Source organism: Leucoraja erinacea, chromosome 12, assembly GCF_028641065.1.
Source record: "Leucoraja erinacea ecotype New England chromosome 12, Leri_hhj_1, whole genome shotgun sequence".
In the NCBI taxonomy this organism is placed as follows: Eukaryota; Metazoa; Chordata; class Chondrichthyes; order Rajiformes; family Rajidae; genus Leucoraja; species Leucoraja erinaceus.
This window is the reverse complement of record NC_073388.1, coordinates 24,873,303-24,885,886: the sequence shown is the minus strand read 5'-3', so window position 1 is coordinate 24,885,886 and position 12,584 is coordinate 24,873,303. Positions and strand designations below refer to the sequence as shown.

At 43.7% G+C, this 12,584-nt stretch overlaps 2 protein-coding genes across 6 annotated transcripts in view; both read right to left on the bottom strand.

The window, feature by feature from the left end:
- Positions 1-3,092, bottom strand: part of phka1a (phosphorylase kinase, alpha 1a (muscle)) — a 129,648-nt gene extending 126,556 nt beyond the window's left edge. For 3 of the 5 annotated variants that reach the window (XM_055643863.1, XM_055643864.1, XM_055643866.1), the window contains exon 1: positions 2,834-3,091. In XM_055643863.1, coding sequence (XP_055499838.1) covers positions 2,834-2,914 — 81 coding nt within the window. In that variant the 5' untranslated portion in view covers positions 2,915-3,091. Of the gene's footprint in view, positions 1-2,833 lie in introns of all 5 variants that reach the window. The other 2 variants (XM_055643867.1, XM_055643865.1) reach the window with 2 other exon arrangements.
- Positions 3,093-5,369: 2,277 nt separating this feature from the next.
- Positions 5,370-12,083, bottom strand: leap2 (liver-expressed antimicrobial peptide 2). Its single transcript, XM_055643862.1, has 3 exons — positions 11,924-12,083; positions 8,443-8,597; positions 5,370-6,590 (listed from the first exon to the last, which is right to left on the bottom strand). The coding sequence occupies exons 1-3, from the start codon at positions 11,990-11,992 to the stop codon at positions 6,554-6,556; spliced, it is 261 nt and encodes an 86-aa protein (XP_055499837.1). The 5' UTR covers positions 11,993-12,083; the 3' UTR covers positions 5,370-6,553.
- Between the last annotated feature and the right edge of the window lie 501 nt (positions 12,084-12,584).

Here is a 12,584-nt window from a genome sequence, read left to right as displayed (position 1 = left end):
TAGATGATAGGTAGAACAGATGGGGAGGGGAAGATTGACAAATGGAACCGTGTTGGGGAAGGTGAACAAAGGAAAATGAAAACTAAATGGACAGGTAGACAACCAAGCATATCTTTTCACATGCACCCATTTGTTGGTTGGAAGTGGTGATATTATTCTACAAATCACAGGGCACAGAAAATCATTGTCTGTTCCACCTTCATATCTTTCACCAAGGAGACTTTTTTTTTAATGCTTTGACAGAAAGTTCTCTATGTGGATGGTGAAAATACATGTATATATTTCTTAACACTGAAAAAGTAAATCATTTTAAATTCATCTGCTCACGTATTTCATATAAGCAACTTTTTGATAGGCATCTGGGTTTGCAGGAAATGAAGGGATATGGATAATATGCAGGTTGTTAAGAGTAAGCCTTGGCATCATGTTAGGCACAGACATTGTGGGCCGAAAGGACAGTTCTTGTGCTATCTTCCAACTTGTTTTAATAATATGGACGGTTCATTTTGAGCTTTCCGTTTCTACCTTAACTCCAATTAAATACCAATAGCATGTATACATTTGACATGGAATTCAGCTCAATTGTTGACACTACTTGGAAAAGGAATCTACAAAACATGAACTTAAAGTAGTGATTAAACTTCATGGTATATATTTAACCTTCATCTAATATCATTTTGTGAACTGTGCAACTCTGGAACAACAATCATAAAGGAGGGAAGAGAACACGAGCAGATCTAACATGAGAGAAAAACAAAGTGATATGATAGTTATGAAACATCAACACTTAAAAAGAGAATCAGAAGTAAAATGACTGAAAAGCAGTTTTGAATTAAAGACATTTCTAATTATAATTGTTATTTTATTTAGCATTATTGAAAGGGAATGATGTATGCAGAAATTTTCCAATCAGAATTGTTTTCCCACATGGTTATCAAACGGAAATTTTTGAAATGTCAGGAACCGGTATATTACGACATGTCTCTAATTAAGTCTATTTTAATTCACCATGTAACTGATCACTGCTGCAGGGTCAGCTCTCAACCAGTGGTCACAACCAACAACTAAAACAAGTGCATACGTCCAACCTGTACAGTCAATGAGTATATTACTACAATTTAAAAAGAACCCCATTTTTACAGATTACAAGTGCCTTCAGCAAAAGATGGATGTGGTTTGGAATGAGGGCAGAGTACACAAGGGAAGGGGAATGATCGATTAAATAAGAGTTTAAATTATTACTTTCCCCAGCAAGCCGTGATAGATGCATAAATGTGCTCGAAGGGTGAGTGCAACATCACGTTCAGCTCTGAAGAATTCCCAGGCATTACCTGGCAAATTACCTGAATTACCTGGCAAATTTATCAGCTGGTTTCCTTTAGCATGTACATAAAAACAAAGCCCCTCACCAACTCTGCTCAAATTCATAGAAGTTAACATCAGCCGACACAACTTGAAGGGTGGATAATCATTATTTCTTTCCACCTTTCTTCCCAAAACAGATCAACTTTTCAATCACCCACTCAGTTCTACATGATAGTTACTGGGTGATGCACACAAAAAAATGTAGTAATTTAGTGCTATACTAACAATCCAGATATTAAAAATTGGAATTCTGAAATAAAAACAGAAAATGATATAAAAACCACATAGGTCAGGCAAAAGCTGTTGAGTGACATCTGAATTAGTGTTTTAGATTTATGACATTGCTTCCAAATTAGGGAAGATTAGAAATGAAACATGTTTTAAGTTACACAGAAGCGAGTTGCAATATGAAGTTGGTTCTGCTGCCAACTCATCTAACTGCAACTACTCTGTTTTGTAACTCAAATCCTAACAATTTTTTTATTTTGCAAAACACAAAGTACCAGAGTAACTCAACAGGTTAGGCAGCATCTCTGAAGGACATGGTTAAGTGACATTTCCACAGATCGGGATTGTTCTTCATACAAATAATTTTCTTAGAGAGAAATCAGAAGGATTCAGATCCGAAACATTATTTATCCATGTTCTCCGGAGATGCTGCCTGACCCAGTGATACACCAGCACTTTGTGTCTTATTTGAAATGTTTTTCATATGTACATTACTCTATTTTCTTTATCGTCTGCTTAGAGCAAGCAGTGTTTCTCTTCCAACCTTCCCCTTCCTCATAACTTAATAAATGTCTATTTCTAACCTTTTCTTGCTCTGGTGAAAAGTCATTAGTCTATAACATTAATCATCTCTCCATGAATGCTGCCTGAATATCTGATTTCTAATTCAGAGACTGAACTATTAAAAAAAACAAAAAAACGTTTTAAATTGGTAACCCATAAAATAGAAATGATCTGAATGCGATAGAACGCCAGCCAACCTCGGCTTCAGTCTCACTATACCCTTTATATATCTAAAAGGTAGACAATGATTACAGTGTCTTCCAAAACTTCCCATACTCTAAACAGTCACTGGTACTGGTTTGCGAACGTTAGCAATCTTTTGAGGAAAACTACATCCATTCACCCAGACCCAGGTATGAGAAAAAGCAAATGCCAAGGTAAAAGAGAATATGGTAAACATTCAACGCTAGCCAGTTAGACCTGCTGCGGTTGCAGGCTGGTGAGCACGAGTTATAAACTGTCAAAACACATTGACCTCATTAAATAGAACAGTTTGTATTCATCTGCAATGACAAAGTTAACTCGTTTCATTGTGAAACTGGCTCGAAGCCAGCGGGTGAGTTTCACGAATGAGTGTCAATGAGCCGCGGGCTGTTTAACGTGCGAGTCTTGGTCACCAAGCCCGGGTTACTTGATGGGAGACTGTTCCTCTGTAGGTTTGCCGGCAATTACCCACCTGATGGCACAGGATGGTGTTGCTCACTAGCCGGGCGTAATAGTCCAACCGCACCCCGGAGTTACTGCGGCCCCTCATCATGGGGCTCAGCAGCCGCTGCCCGGCTCAACGATCCTCCCGTCAACCTCACGGCAATCCCCTTGCACCGCGACGAGCAGCCTGACACTCCCCCCCTCCCTCCCCTCTGCCGGGGCCACCTGTTGCTGACTTCGCTGGCACCGAGTTGCGAGGAGCCGGCGGCCCCAGTCGGCGCCCGGCCCACCGGTCCTGCCAACCACCGCCAGGGGGCGCTGTGCCCACTGTGCCTGCGCACCACCGGCCCGGCGCCTGCCGTTACTGCGCATGCCCAGTGCCGGCATCGCTCTGCCACGTGCTGGGCGCGTGGGCATCATCTCTGGTGGTCATTGCTCGCGGGGCCGGGCAGCGCGTGTGTGAAGGGACACAGGGGGAACGTGTAATCGCCACACGAACAGACGGACAGACAGCTGGGGTCAAGGTCAGGGTCAAACCACTGACCAAACCAAGATTGTTAAGTATTTGGACACACTCGAGGCAGGAAACATGTTCCCGATGTTGGGGGAGTCCAGAACCAGGGGCCACTGTTTAAGAATAAGGAGTAAGCCATTTAGAACAGAGACGAGGAAACACTTTTTCTCACAGAGAGTGGTGAGTCTGTGGAATTCTCTGCCTCAAGAGAGAGCTGGATAGGGCTCTTTAAAATAGCGGAGTCGGGGGATATGGGGAGAAGGCAGGAACGGGGTACTGATTGGGGATGATCAGCCATGATCACATTGAATGGCGGTGCTGGCTTGTAGGGCCGAATGGCCTACTCCTGCACCTATTGTCTTATTGACTCTGCGACTGTGAGGGAGCAACTCTACCAGTGTGGTATGTCTCCAATACTCTTCCCCTGAAGAATCGTGTGTATTATTGCTTGTAAACCAACTGAATAATGGTGGCCACCAGTGCCCTTATTAATAAGCCAGTTCGGTATTCCGAAAAACGCAAGGAATCGTGGGATTTGTTAAAGGTCATTCGAGAATTTTTAAAAGCGAACGGGGTGCCTGGTTGTGGGGAGATCAGGGGTGTAATAGCGAGAGCGAGGGGGCAGATAAGAGTGGGAGACAGGGAGAGACGGTGAGAGGTGGGGGAAAGAGGTTTCAGTTAGACAGACAACCACTGGTAAAGCCATGACTCGTTGCTTCTATGAGAGTCGAGAACATTTCCTCAATCGAGAGAATGCAACTACAGAACCCCCTCATCTCGACCGCGCTGAAGATTTCCGCGGGCGCAAGGAACATATGACCTAAAGATTGCGCTGAGTGAACTGAGTGTTCTTACTGTCCTCGTCGTACACCGGCGTTTTGTGAGAGTGGTTGGATCCCGGGATCGAGGAATTAGCACCCGACAGGTGAGCAGCCTGCGGTAGCTGGCGCCTGTCCGCTCACTGCTGGAAGAACTGACATCTCTACTCCCGGGTTGGGTGTTGACTCCTCGACCCGGCTGTTCGGCGGCGGCCAACTAGGATTCCACAGCATCAGCTCCTGATCCCCCATCACCTGTCCGGATAATGTGGCCAACGTTGGTTGAACTGAAGCTGGGATACAACCACTCTCACAAAACGCCGGTGTACGGCGAAGACGTTAAGAACACTCAGTTCATTCAACGCAAACTTTAGGTAATTTCTTCCTTGCACCCGTGGAAATCCCCGCTCCCATCCATTTCAACCGCGGCGCAAAAGTCTAATGTGTAGGAAGTCTGAAGGAGGGTTTTCTATCCAAAGGTCCGTGGACTGGAGTGTCGGCCCAGGCCCGCAACCAGCGAGGAGGGGAGGCACCGGCCTCAGTTCGACTCTGCCTGTCCTGCCGGCGCGCCCCCTCCCTCCACCACGCTCCCGTCTAGCTCCCGCCAGCCAAGGGCCACCCGGACATCCCCAGCCATCCCCGAATGGGGCACTCGGGGAGTGGACGGGGACGGCCCAGCGGCGGCTAGTTAGGGCCAATTCGCCCACAGCCTGGCCAAGCTGCGCTCTGCCCCTATGGTACCCGCTGCCACTTCATCCAACCGGCGGCTGCCCATCTTCAGCAGGATCTCGGTGTCAGACTGAGGAGGGTGGTGTGGTGTAGGGCTACCGCCCAACCTGGCAGAGCCGAGCTGGCGCCAGCGGCTGCAAGTCCGGAGCCGCCCCGCCAGCCCAGGGCCAGAGACGGGACACCGGGGAGGAGACGGCCCAGCAGCAACAAGAGCACCCCGACCACGGACGAAACGCAAGCCTGCACACAATGCAGCATCACCATTGCCGAGACTTTATAGCTAGTGACCTGGGCATGCGCAGTCGGAATACCAAACTCGCTTATTGTTTAGGCTCCAAGAGGATTGGAATGCCTGGTAGAAATAATATCATTTAATTAGTTACCTTTTGTTATTATTGTTTTATTAGTTATGCACCTTTAAAAAGGAATATTTCTGTTTAATATTTCAAAACAATGAAATTGGGGAAATCTAGTTGAACAAAAGAGGAATACGGAGTCTTCCATAACTAAAATACACTCTTTATGGAAACAAAATATTAAACGTGGTAGAGAGATTTTACAGTTGAGTACAATTGAAATATTTTTATTTACAAGCCAAAGTATTGAAATAAGTGCGAAGGAAAGAACTGCAGATGCTGGTTTAAATCAAAGGTGATGCAAAATGCCGGAGTAACTCAGCGGGACAGGCAGCATCTCTGAAGAGAAGGACTGGATGACATTTCGAGTCAAGACCATTCTGAGAGTCTGAAGAAGGGTCTCGACCCGAAACGTCACCCATTCCTTCTCTCCAGAGATGCTGCCTGTCCTGCTGAGTTATTCCAGCATTTTGTGCCTAACTATCGAAATAAGTGCTTTTGATTACGATATAACATAAAATATCAAAGTACAAAATGTGAAATTTATTTTGCATGACTGAATTTTGAAAACTATGACAAGGTACTAATACTGAATAACAAAATACTTAAAGCTATTGCTTTAACCTCAGCAGACTTTAACTCTCAGCAGACTTTTAAATTCGCCTTATCTCTTGTTTTCGGGATGGTGTCCTGGACTGTCATTAATTTCTAGAGTTGTATAGAGTCAAAGAATCAATCAGTGTGGAAACAGGCCCTTTGGCCCAACTTGCCGATCCCGACCAACATGCCCCAACTACACTAGTCCCACCTGCCTGCGTAAGGCCCATATCCCTCGCAACCTATCTTTTCCATGTACCTGTAAATGTTTCTTAAATGTTGTGATAGTACCTGCCTCAACTGCCTCCTCTGGCAGCTCGTTCCATATACTTATCATCTTTGTGTAAAATAGTTGCCCCTCTGGTACTTTTTAATTCGTTCCCCCCTCACCTAAAACCCAAGTCGTCTGGTTCTCGGATATGGTCCAGGACATTCTATGTGATGACCCCTTTCCATAATTGAGCTCCATGTTGTTTTAAACTTCACTGAACGTTTTCAAAATGCTTCAATGTAGTAAAGTTGCTCTTCCATATTGTGCTGGATAAGTACAAACATGAAAAGACTGCAGTGGCATTTCTGGTAGCAAGTCCAGGCGAGAATTATTTGATGCAAAGTTTTTATTTGCAGAGCATAAATGTGAAGGAAAAAAGTTGCGTAAATGGCTTCATTCTTGATCTTGATTTAATTTTCTTAATTCATTTCATGTTGATGGATAATACAAGGACAATATTTCCTCAAGACACAAATTTTGAATGTGTACACTGTTTGTCCCTGTGAAATGGAGAAACATGGATTATACATGAGAATTTGAAGCACTTATTGGATTTCCTACAATTGAAGAGGATCATCAGCAATTCCTTATTATATTCCAACATCATTTCCTTTCAAACAAAGATAGTGATAAAAGTTAGTTTTTCTTTACCAAAATTCCTAAGAAACCTATGGGCCTGTCCCACTTAGGCTATTTTTAGGCGACTGCCGGCGACTGTCATAGTCGTGGCAGGTCGCCGAAAAACCCCCCTTTGACATACAATTTGAAATAGAATCATTACTTTAACAACAAAAAAAAAGTCAGCACAGGCGACAACCTACGTCACCTGGCGACAACCTATGTTAACCTGGCGACAACCTATGTTAACCTGGCGACAACCTATGTTACCTGGCGACAACTACGACAGCACCTACGTCAGGAGTAGTCAAGCTACGCTCATTGGCGTCAAACCCACTGTCGCCGACTGTCTCCTAAAATGTTTCAACATGTTGAAAATCCAGCGGCAACCAGAAAGACGCTACGACTCTTTGGGGGATTGAGGAGACTACTCACGACCATACAGGCGACACCACGGCGACCATGTGGCGACACTCTAGTCGCCGGCAGTCGCCTAAAAATCGCCAAAGTGGGACTATCCAATCGTTTTTTACCGGTAGCACCATGTTCGCGACCGAATAGGCTCACCTGAAGTTACATTTGAACTCATAAGACAGCCATTTTTTACAAGCACAAATGACAACATATTTCTGCTCAGCAAAATAATCGCAACAAAATGATTCAGCCAATACCGTAAACTACATAATATTTCTAATCTTGTTATAAAGGACCATCGTGGGGGGGGTAAGAAATTTGTGACCGTTATTACCAATTGGCTGTTATAACCGAGTAAAGGATTATCATTGTTTACATAGTATAAACAAACAACTGCAGATACTGGTTAAAGCACAAAAGGACACAAAGTGCTGGAGTAACTCAGCAGCATCTCTGGAAAACATGGATAGGTGACGTTTCGGGTCGACACCCTTCTTCATATTCTTGGTCTGGAACTGGGCCTGGAGTCCAGGTGAATTGAGGGCCTGAGTCTGCTGGTGGCCGAGGGAGAGGCGAGGATTGGGGAAATCATTAGTTGCCGCTCATGGGCGGCTGGAGTGCAGGTAAGGATTGGCGGTAGCGGTAGACCCAGCCTGGAAGCGGCTGAGGGAGCTGTGTGGGCCGGTAGTGGCAGCGGTAGGTCCAGTCTGGAAGCAGCCGGGGAGGTGGTATGGGCTGGCGTAGGTACCCCAGCAGAAGGTCGGTAGGACCGGCCTGGAAGCTGCCGGGGAGGCAGTGCGGGCCAGAGGTGGTGTCGGCATAAGTTGAGACGAGAGGGAAAAGATTTAATAGGAACCTGAGTTGCAACCTTTTCACACAGAGGATGGGACATATATGGAATGAGATGCCTGAGTATTTAAAATAAATTTAGGCAGGTATGTGGATAGGAAAGATTGCGATGATATGGGTCAAATGCAGCAAATGGGACTAGCTTTAATGGGCAACTTGATCTGCATAGATGAGTTTGGCCGAAGAGCTTGTTTCCATGCTGTATTGTAGTTGAAAAGAATGGCTTAATTAAAACATAGAATATCAATGTGTCGTAAAATTTTCATGGTGTCACATCTGCAGCCATCAACCTTTAAACAAAGGGATAGGAGTTATCTGCATATTTGCAGTCAAGCCTTGCATGAAAGTTGTTTTAGATATTTATGGCTAATCTACACACCATGTGCATAATTTCATAGTCTGAAAGCAGTTACACAATATGCTGAAAATTATGTATAAGAATACAATTTGTTCCCATAATAATGATCACACCTGCAAGTTTTTGTGCTGCACTCATAGTCATGCTGACAGGTGGCTTGAACAGGTTTACTGCCAGTGACCATCCTCCAGAAGGGAGTGTTCCGGGAAAGACGTCGAGGAAGAGGGGACTTCTGAGAAACTTCATTCTGGATGGGCATTGAATCCAACTTGAAATAAAAAGACGTACCAGATAATTAATAAATGAAAAATAAATAAAATATACAAATAAACGAACAGATCAAATTTAAAATTGATGGCTGTAAATTAGTTCATTATCTCTGCTCTCTGGTTAGAATGTAACAGAGTAAGAAACATGCATCCATTGATCTCAAGGGAAGTTCACCTTACAACCTTGTATCTTTCGATCATAATGGAGGATTATGGCAGTCAACATCTATAGATTGCAGGTGAACAGACCACTTGGAACCAGCTGGAAACTCAATAATGTAACAAAGCACATTTTAGAAGCATAAAGGAGAAATAAAACTGTCAAAGTTCATCCATACTGTATAAAATCCTGAAGGAGTGGTCACCATTTCTTGGAATACAATAGGCCATGATTCAAAAATCACATGGGGAATTAATTTGTTATAATTGCATTACATTCTTTTAGATATTTGTGGTTGATTTCACTTGCATTTCTTTTCCAATTGTCGGATTTACATGTGTGGAAATCCACATAAATTGCAGCATGGTATTTTGCATCTATTATTTCCAATACCTTCTGATTCACATTGTGCAGAAAATTAGCCACATTAAAAACATATTTCTTTACTTTAGCAGTTGAATGCTCTGGATTAAATATAAGTATTGAATTATTCCAGAATACATATTCCAATCTTATGGCATCAGAGATGTTCTCAATTGTAAATACCAAGATTTGTGTTAGAGCAGTACAAATATTCAGCAAACCTCCATGTAGTAAGAGAAAAGTTAATATGACCAGCCGTAGCTTAGTGACACCGCTCCATAAAATGAGATAGGGACAAATCCTACTGAATAAATGGTGTGAATTGTTTTTGTAGTGGTGGAAGTTGCCTAATGAGAATCACAATGGGCCATCAATCCATTGATACTATTGGGGAAAAATACTGTGCATTTACACCTTCTATTACCCTCATGATTTTATACATCTCAATAATATGTTCCATGTTGCAAGTGTACCACCAGGGGGCACTGACGATGGCAGCCTCCCCAACAGTCTGTCTGTCCTTTCGTCTTTTTTTTTAATTTTTAGTGTGTTTTAAAAGTTTGTTTTAATGTTCTCTGGTTTGTTTTATGTGGTGAGTGTGGGAGGGGGTCGGGGAAACTTTTTTTCAATCTCTTACCTTGCCGGAGATGCCATTGTTTTCCGGATCGTATCTCCGGTCGCTCTGCGGTATAACATCGTGGAGCAGGAGGCCTTGCTCGGGACTGACTTTGAGCCCCACTTTGAGGTTGGGTGAGTGGGCAGATCCATGGAAAATGTAGTACAATGTGGATAAATGTGAGGTTATCCACTTTGGTAGCAAGAATAAGAGGGCAGATTATCTGAATTTTGTCAGATTAAGAAAAGGGGAGGTGCAACAAGACTTGGGTGTACTTGTACATCAGTCATAGAAAGTACATTTGCAGGTATAGCAGACAGTGAAGAAAGCAAATGGCATGTTGGCCGTCATAGTGAGAGGATTTGAGTATAGGTGCAAGGAGGTCCTACTGCAGTTGTACAGGGCCCTGTGAGACCACACCTGGAATACTGTGTGCCGTTTTGGTCTCCTCATTTGAGGAAGGACATTCGAGCTATTGAGGGAGTGCAACGTCTGATCACCAGGTTAATTCCCAGGATGGCGGGACTGACATATGATGAAAGAAGGGATCGACTGGGGTTATATTCACTTGAATTTAGAAGGATGAGAGGGACTCTTATAGAAACATATAACATTCTTAAGGGATTGGACAAGCTAAATGCAGGAAAAATGTTCCCAATGTTGGGGGTGTCCAGAACCAGGGGTCACAGTGTAAGGATAGGGTAGGCCATTTCGGACTGAGATGACAAAAAAACATTTGCACCCAGAGAGTTGTGAATCTGTGGAATTCTTTGCCACAGAAGGCAGTGGAGGCCAATTCACTTGGTGTATTCGAGAGAACTAGATATAGCTCTTAGGGCTAACGGAATCAAGGGATATGGGGGGAAAGCAGGGATGGGGTACTGATTTTGGATGATCAGCCATGATCATATTGAATGGCAGTGCTGGCTCGAGGGGCAGAATGGCCTACACCTACACCTTTTTTCTATGTTTCTGTGTAATGTCTCTTTTATATTGTTACTGCTATTGGTTACACATCTCGTCTGATTTTCATCTGCAAAATTAAATGCATGTCAGTTGGGCCCAGATGGTGGGGCGTGGGGCAGACAGGAAGCAAAGAGAGGGATGGGGGCATTATTTGAAGTTGGAGAATTAAACATTTAAACTATTGGTTGTAAGCTGCCCAAGTGGAATATTATGTGCTGTTCCTCCAGTTTGCTTGTGTGTCCTTACTCTGGCAATGGAGGAGGTCAATGACAGAAAGGTTGGTATGGGGATGGGTGATAATGGTTAGCAATTGTTTTTATACCCTACCATTAAATAAACACCATTAGTTTGTAGGCCGAGATGCTTTCAATAAGTTATTAACTGCTGAATGTTTTGATGCCCTTCCATCGGTATATTGCAATAGCTGATAATATCATTGTAGGGATTGGGGAATGTCAGCTGATTTTTCATCCTCTCGGTCCAGAATGACCTTGGTATATTCATGTATGGAAATCAGATTATAATTCATGATATATATATACGTTGAAGCACGTTGCAACAGTCTTTCAATTGAAATTGACTACTTCAAAACCGTTCTGGACCCTTCCTGATCGCTTTGCCCCAGTACCACGTTTCATTTGTCAGTTCATTAAGCAAATAATTGGCGTGGGTGAGGGGCTGCAGTAGAGATATGTGTTTATAATTACTGGCCACCCTGGATCTCTAAAAAAAACAAACAAATTTATGTTTTTTTTTTAAACTTTACGAATATTTCCGATGAGTTTTTAAACAATTCCTAATAGAAAAGATTCACAGGTAGTTTTGTGAGGCTAATGATTTGGGAGTTTGCCCGTGCGGTCGGAGCCTGACTCCGTTGTTCGGTCTGTGTGTGTGACGACTGGTCTGCAGGCTGCTGTTGGCGTCATCTGCCGGGTGGGAAAGGGGCAATTCCGCGTTCGTTCTCCTCAACCCCGGCCCGAGCCGCAACAATGTGGGGAGCCGGGACGGGAGCCCCGTACAGTCTCACTGCTGGCGGGCAGCACGATGTCCCGTCACGGCTGCTTCTCTCCCACACACCGTTTCTGTCCCTTCCCATTTACGAAAATTCGGGTTACCAGCATTTCTCAGGAATGGACCTTTTTCGTGGTCCAGGGACTGCATATTCCACCCTTTTTTTCTTTTGCAACAGACCAGATCAGACCAATATTAATCTCGCCTACCTTGGAATAAATCAACTGTAAAGTTACAAATGCAACGATTAGTCGTGTCCTCCAACTTCCAGTTTCCATCTTCCAAAACTGTCGGGCAACTGCTTCGGGCTCTGGTGGTTTGTGAGTTGTGGGATTAAGTCTGGTTTTATACCCGGTTTTGAAGGACTGAGACTGTCCTATATTTTATCTACGCAGACTGGTCTTGCGTCAGATTATTTGTCAAGTATTTAGCAACTTTAAAGATTAGTAATGAACCCCTCATGTGCCAGTCCTCAAACAAGGGAGAGAGAAAAAAAAACTATTGGTTTCATTAACTACAGAGCTGCCAACGTTGAGAGTTGAGTGAGAAATTGCGAGGGAGCATAACGACGGGGGGGGGGGGGGGGGGGGGGGTTCCCTCCTACTACTACTACTACTACTACAATAGGGAGCTTTTGCGTTTTTCCATTTGAAATTGTGTAATCTGGTGCATACTGCAGTGAGTCTTTTAATGTACACTTGAATACAACATTTATGCTTTAACTTGGATTAGGTATGAATAAGGTTAGGTAAATTACATTCCTAATTACATTCCACAGTAGAGCCAGGCCCTGATCAACAGGTGCAGCACATGAATGACCTTGGTATATTCATGTATGAAATCAGATTATAATTCATGCTGTTATGCATA

Bases quoted from the DNA above. Each gene is read 5' to 3' on its own strand.
- leap2 (XM_055643862.1), bottom strand. From the start codon at position 11,992: ATGGAAACTGGAAGTTGGAGGACACGACTAATCGTTGCATTTGTAACT. The intron at 8,598-11,923 runs GTAGGCGAGATT...TTTTATTTCAAG, and splicing joins TACAGTTGATTTATTCCAAG to TTGGATTCAATGCCCATCCA. The intron at 6,591-8,442 runs GTGTGATCATTA...TCCATTTCACAG, and splicing joins TGCAGCACAAAAACTTGCAG to GGACAAACAGTGTACACATT.